At 53.3% G+C, this 6,720-nt stretch overlaps 1 protein-coding gene across 1 annotated transcript; it reads left to right on the forward strand.

Annotated features, from left to right (window-relative positions):
* Positions 1 to 2,782: 2,782 nt before the first annotated feature.
* Positions 2,783 to 6,029, forward strand: VOLCADRAFT_97800 (uncharacterized protein; the record flags this gene model as incomplete). Its single annotated transcript, XM_002956723.1, has 6 exons — positions 2,783 to 3,188; positions 3,278 to 4,785; positions 4,991 to 5,054; positions 5,250 to 5,557; positions 5,719 to 5,860; positions 5,992 to 6,029. 6 exons carry the CDS (start codon positions 2,783 to 2,785, stop codon positions 6,027 to 6,029), a joined length of 2,466 nt encoding a protein of 821 aa, XP_002956769.1.
* Between the last annotated feature and the right edge of the window lie 691 nt (positions 6,030 to 6,720).

The following is a 6,720-nucleotide window of genomic DNA, read 5'->3' on the forward strand; positions in this document are numbered from 1 at the left end:
AACTCTCCTTCACCGCGACCTCCACCCCCCCCTCCAAGCCCTCCGCTGCCCCCTCCGCCACGACCCCCACGCCATCTGCCACCCCCACCGCCGCCACCCTCCCCTCCACCGCCGCCTCCATCCCCTCCACCGCCGCCCCCACTTCCGTTCTGTGGTGACGGCTCCTGCTCGGCTGGGGAGACGTGCGTCACGTGCCGCCTTGACTGTGGGGCATGTCGCGTCTGTAACAGGAATGACATCTGCCAGCCGGAGCTGGGCGAGACGTGTGTTAATGGTGTCACTGGATGTGCGGACTGCGGCAACTGCAACGGTGCCTATTGTGGCGATGGTAAATGTGCAGGCTCCCGAAAAGGCTACATGGAGACGTGCTACTCATGTCCCTTAGACTGCAGAAGCTGCTAGAATTACAGGCAGATACAGGAAAGGTTTGCTAGGTATATATAAGTATATGTATACCTAAATACATCATATATTATAATCATGTGCAACGTGTACCGTGCGCGTGTATTCCGCGTTTCAGAGGCATGTATGTGGTTCGTACGACAGTATTGTACGGGCAGGGACTGTACAACATTGTACGGTCTGTTCGTGAGCGTCCAGCAACCGCGTATATGGATATGGACATGTGTGTGTATGTGTGTGTGGAGAGGGAGAGAGAGAGAGAGACAGAGAACGACAGTACTTTACGAAGTGACGCACATCCCGACGGGCAGCTGGATACCGCACGAAGGATGGGTTTTCCTTCTGCCTGTATCGCAAGGCCTTCTTACCCTCATATATTTCGCGCAACAACCGCGGAGCAAAAGCGCAAGGTGGCGCAGTCGGGCGCGACCACAGGCCTGCCGTACACGCGAGACGCGCGCAGCATGAAGCAGCTGCTACCGCCACCACCACATGATTATATAATACAGTTACGTTTCAAACACTCCCATGTACGGGGGAAAGCTGTGTACGAGGTGTCGCATCATACGACTGTAACATCGTTTATAAGGCGTCGCAAGAGGAATGTGCTAATTATATCTGATGATTTTGTGTTGGAAACAGTGTTTTTCTTTTCAATTTTGCCGGTGAATTTTCCAGTCCGAACGGAGGAATAGGTTTTTAGTCGCGGGAATAAAAGTATTCCGAATCTGTAAGGCGCTGGGGGGGGGGCTCCGCCCCGATGAGTTACAGTTTACTTACACGTGCAAACGCCGTGGGGAATGCCGCAACACGCGCACACCACAATCTCTCAAACACTGATCGAATAGAGTTCGTTCACCATCGTTCGGCTTGCATCATGTTGAAAGATAGCACTACACGACTTTCCGGGTTGCAAAAGTAATGATGCATAGCAGCAATGGACCGGAACCACCAAGCGCAGCCTGTTTCCTGGACCATCGCGATTGTCTCCATATGACGAACGTTGATGTTTGGCCCGCTCGCTGTTGACAACCGGAGTGGCGTCATTGTCGTCGGCTGGCTGCAGCATTGCGCCCACATTCCCTACGACCTCTAGGCCGTCTTCATTAATGTCACTAATGGCTTCAGTAACGTTTAATATTTTCTTTAATGGCCTTTCACGCTTTGGGAGCTTCGGGTCCGAGTATTTTGCAGCGTTTGGTCCGGTCAGAAACAGTCCGATTCCTCGTTGACTTTCGGGCGTGACCTTCCTAACAGTATCCGTGGCATTAAAGTACTATGATATGGTTAACATGTACGTTTCCTGTAAGATTCTAGCGGCTTTGGCATAAACAGTCCATTTTCGGCTAGAGGAATGAACTTGTACGGTCGGAACATGATTTATTCTTAATTTTCAGGACCGCGAACAATTTTTTATTCCGAATTCGGAATATATTCCGCAAAATAATAACGCTGGTTGGAAAGTGACCGACACTCATACACAAACCAAAAATGATAGCTAAAATAGGACACGGCACGTTGCACGTATTTACAACATTTCGCCATGTTTATCACGGCGGCCACCCGCCAATACCCGCCCGCACAGCCTCCCCACAGCCTCCCCATTTACAGCAGCCTCTATGTTCTCCCCGCAGTGCAAAATTGTAAAAACTACATGCTTACCAGCCGGACTGATGAAGACTTCGTTCGTCGCTCGTGCGTGACCGGCAACTTGCACGCATCATTGCAAGTTGCAAGGTTATCCAAATCTAAATAGCCCGTGGACGTGGAGACCAATGCGGCTATTGAACTGGGCAGCCTTTTGAGCTCAAAATGTCCCGAACACAGCTTCAAGGCCACACATCTTAGGGCCGGGGTGCAGATACACGTGGCCGGCGTGCACGTATGCTGATTGCGTGATAGGTGGTGTTCGAAATGAGGCAGGTGGCCGTAGGGTATGTATGAAGACTGCGCCAATCCACTATCTACATTTTTGCGGAGCATTGGAAAATACGCTCCACTAGAACCTGTTATGCGTTTCACACCGCGTGCTTCGTGTGCTTCGTGTCTCCCATCTGCATTATCTAATTGGCTATTACCCTGGATTTTTTTAAATACTTCTCGAACTTTGCACCAGCTGGTGGTAAATTCACCATGCGCCGTAGCAAACTGAATAAAGTATCAAAGTCATGATGACAGTTTCCTTATGTCTTAATTTTTGAATTTGCTTACTATGCGGGATTGCACCTTGGGGGGCCCTACTGTGTCCACTCTTGGAGTGGAATCTAGTTCCACTAACTTAGTGGATGTCCACTTTGATTACGGCCGATCGTTCAAAATAATTATTTTAGCTACATGTAGCTACATACTTCATTTGTAAGATTTTTGTACAGCAAGAAGAATGCCTAAAGTAGACCAGAAGCGCTGCTGTGCTTTGACCTGCTCAGTGCGACCCAATTCTGGCCAGAAGACGCGCCTTACATCATGCATAGGCCTAGCATGTTTACGTCTTTGCGAAAACCTTCGAAGCAGCGCGGCGCCGGTCTCTCAGGAAAAACAGCAAGAATTGGAGGGCCTCTTAGACGCAGGCATACGCGGCGAGGATTGCCTTTCAGGAGGCTATTTTCATCAAATATGCGAGGGCAGGCCACTTAGTGCAGCGTGGAATATGGTTCTTTTCACAAGCGAGAAACATCCGACCACCAAAGAGCAGACCGCGCGGGCTCGTGACCTGCGGCACCTGGCCTGCTCTAAGTGCCTGGAACAAGTGACTGGTGGCAATGAGACGATGTATAGCAACCTAAGTGGTAGGTTGAACGCTTTCCCGCCGGGTATGGTGACAGTGATCCAAGCACTTGAAAGGCAAACAACTGTCCACTCCTCTTTATATATGCAGAGGAGGATCTTGCCACATTAGATAAAAAGCGAAAAACCCGGATGGCCAGCAAACTGAAGCAGCATGCCCTTGACGTCCTTACTGATGCGAGCAACCTTGGCATCGGCTATGTCTCGTGGCTACTCAACCCCGTTCAGGGCAGAACGATTAAGACCTGCACGAACGTGCACCGGTTGCTTCAGTCACGTCCCGAACTGCGCCGGCGGCTTACCCAGGTCTTAGATCACTTGGAGGTTGCTGTGCGTGCAATGCAGCGGCCTGGTGCGACTGACGAGCTGGTGACGCTGGCAGAAGCTCACGATACAGGGGGTGATCAGACGGCAGCAGCAACAGCAGTGGTGGCGAGAGCTGGGGAAGGGTTCAACCCGGCAGCAGCAGCAGTGGGTACCAATTTTCATGATAGCCCATTGACAGCTGCTGTGGAGGGCGGGTTTAACCTCGTGGCAGCAGCAGCAGGTGCGAATGGTCCCGATAGAGGGGGTGGTCAGGCGGTAGCGGCAACCGCAGCAGCAGTGGTGCCAGGCCCGTCGGGGGCCAGCCCATTGACAGCTGCTGTGGAGGGCGGGTTTAACCTCGTGGCAGCAGCAGCAGGTGCGAATGCCCCCAATAGAGGGGGTGGTCAGGCGGTAGCAGCAACCACAGCAGCAGTGGTGCCAGGCCCGTCGGGGGCCAGCCCATTGACAGCTGCTGTGGAGGGCGGGTTTAACCTCGTGGCAGCAGCAGCAGGTGCGAATGCCCCCAATAGAGGGGGTGGTCAGGCGGTAGCGGCAACCGCAGCAGCAGTGGTGCCAGGCCCGTCGGGGGCCAGCCCGTCGACAGCTGCTGTGGAGGGCGGGTTTAACCTCGTGGCAGCAGCAGCAGGTGCGAATGCCCCCAATAGAGGGGGTGGTCAGGCGGTAGCGGCAACCGCAGCAGCAGTGGTGCCAGGCCCGCCGGGGGCCAGCCCGTCGACAGCTGCTGTGGAGGGCGGGTTTAACCTCGTGGCAGCAGCAGCAGCAGGTGCGAATGCCCCCAATAGAGGGGGTGGTCAGGCGGTAGCGGCAACCGCAGCAGCAGTGGTGCCAGGCCCGTCGGGGGCCAGCCCGTCGACAGCTGCTGTGGAGGGCGGGTTTAACCTCGTGGCAGCAGCAGCAGCAGGTGCGAATGCCCCCAATAGAGGGGGTGGTCAGGCGGTAGCGGCAACCGCAGCAGCAGTGGTGCCAGGCCCGTCGGGGGCCAGCCCGTCGACAGCTGCTGTGGAGGGCGGGCTTAACCTCGTGGCAGCAGCAGGTGCAGGTGCTCATGATACCTCAATACGGCCTAAGCAAGGGGGCCGACAGCACCGCAGTTTTCAGCAAGCAGAAATTGTTCTTCCCTTAAACCTGGAGGGGCTTCGGAAGGCTGTTGAGTGCAGAGAGCTGGACCTATTTGACAAGAAGCAATTACAGCAGATAAAGCATGCAGTCATGCGGGCGCATGACACAGTGTCTACCAGGGCAACACTGTTGTCCCAGCTGAAGCGAGTTGCAGTAAGTCCAGGATGCCATGAACAAGGATGGCATGAACAATAGTCAGAGGGGTATTGCAGCATTATGGGTCTTGTGTATTGGTGTGGGTGCTTTAGTAACAGTTATAATGGTAATGCTTCCGGGTCACAGGATGAGTGCACCTGTCATGATAATGGTGCAAATGGATTGCTGATATGTATGAACCGCTCACACCCCATATATCCAGGCAGGGGAGGGCATCACTGTCAATGTGTCGCGGACTCTTGGCATTGTCATGGGCGCCCGCAGTGGTAAGTAGTAATGTTATGTGTAGCAGGACTTTAGCACCACATCAATAGGTGACAAATGTTTGGGTGGAAAATGTGACTATATGACAGTGGGGCAACAGACAGAAATCTAGGGATATGAATGGGCAAACATTCAGTTAGAATAACACTTGGGTTGTTGATGTGTTTACCACCCCGTGATACCTCTTCACCCTACAGGACAGCGAGGCCAAGGTGCAGGACAAGCTGGGAGCCGTGGCCGCCCTGCAAAACTGCAACTATCTGACTCGCAATCCTCCCTGCTTGTAAGGATTTTTGAGAGGTTCAACTCATCCCGGTCCAACCTAGACATCATCTTGGGCCGCATGCGTGTTGGGGGCCCGAACGGAGCAGGCCCCGAGGAGACAGTCCACAATGGTGTGCAGCACCTCGATGATCAGCCGCCAGGCGTGGAAATGAGTGAGCAGCAGCTGTCCAGGGAACTTCAGAAGCGTGCCCTGAAGTTCAAGGTGCTGACGAAGAACCAGGTGGGTAAGGAACATGACCTGAGGATGCAGGTCCTACCATGTACTGCACTAACCCTATGTTACTCTGTTCCCATTCCCATGGATGGGAGAGGCATGTGTCCCATTGAGGCCCTAATGCATTCTCATGTGCGCACACCGTGCACCATGCTGACGTTCCACAGGAGGTGCAACTCGCTGACTTGTACAAGCGGTTTGAAAACCAGCCCAAGCATGACAGGTATATACTGGTGGCAACAATGCTGCCGGGCTGCTGGAATGCAAAGGCGGTCAAGCGCTTGCTCATTAAGCATGGCCTCGAAGCACGTGAGTACTTACAATCAAGGTTGATAGTGCAGTTTAGGTCACAGATGCACAATACTCCTTAGGCTTGAACATGAAACCCTCACATGGGCACCAAACCAAGCTTCCCCTTGTATTTCCCTTGCATGATCTAGGTCGGTGCACGGAGCCAAAGGACACATGGTCGATGTAACAGCCGTCTCTTACCTTAGCTGTTTTAGCGGAAGTAGAGGGTCTCGTCCACGATTGGCGACCCAGCGTTAGGCGTGAGAAGAGACAAGGGAAGTCGGGATTCGAAGACATACGTCGAGAACGGTGACAGCAAGGTCTTGAACCCTGAACACTAGTATAGTGATACGTTAAGTGTCTGGCCGAAGCACTTCACCTGGGTGGCTTAAATGCGGCCCACCTGCCGCCATCTCCATTCCTGGAGTCTTGGTGTCGTACGCTAGGTTGTGATAGCGTACCAGAAAGTGAGTTCGTACAGTTAACGAGTATGGTTCGTAAATACGGGACCGTACCGTTACTGTGATTAAGCTTTAATAGCTTAAAGATATTCTAAGGTAAATGTAGCTTGCTACATCCCTCCCCCTCAGAAGCGAACCGTCCCGGGAGCGTCACCTTTTCTTGCGAGCAGGTGCTTTCCGTTTCGGTTGTTCTGGGGTGCTGTTCCGGGGTGCTACCGAAGGAGGGGTGGTCAGGACCACTTTCCTTTTTGGTGTAGATTGCCCGGACTTTGCCGCCAACCGTCGTTCATAGTCGTCAATAGCTTCGGCCAAGGGAACGGACTGACGCAGGGAATCTTCCGGTTCATAGGTGTTATGACTGGAGTCATAGCCTTCCCATTAACCAGATATTCTCGACGTGTTTGCCGGTCCACCTCG

This window comes from Volvox carteri (genome assembly GCF_000143455.1).
Source record: "Volvox carteri f. nagariensis unplaced genomic scaffold VOLCAscaffold_65, whole genome shotgun sequence".
In the NCBI taxonomy this organism is placed as follows: Eukaryota; Viridiplantae; Chlorophyta; class Chlorophyceae; order Chlamydomonadales; family Volvocaceae; genus Volvox; species Volvox carteri.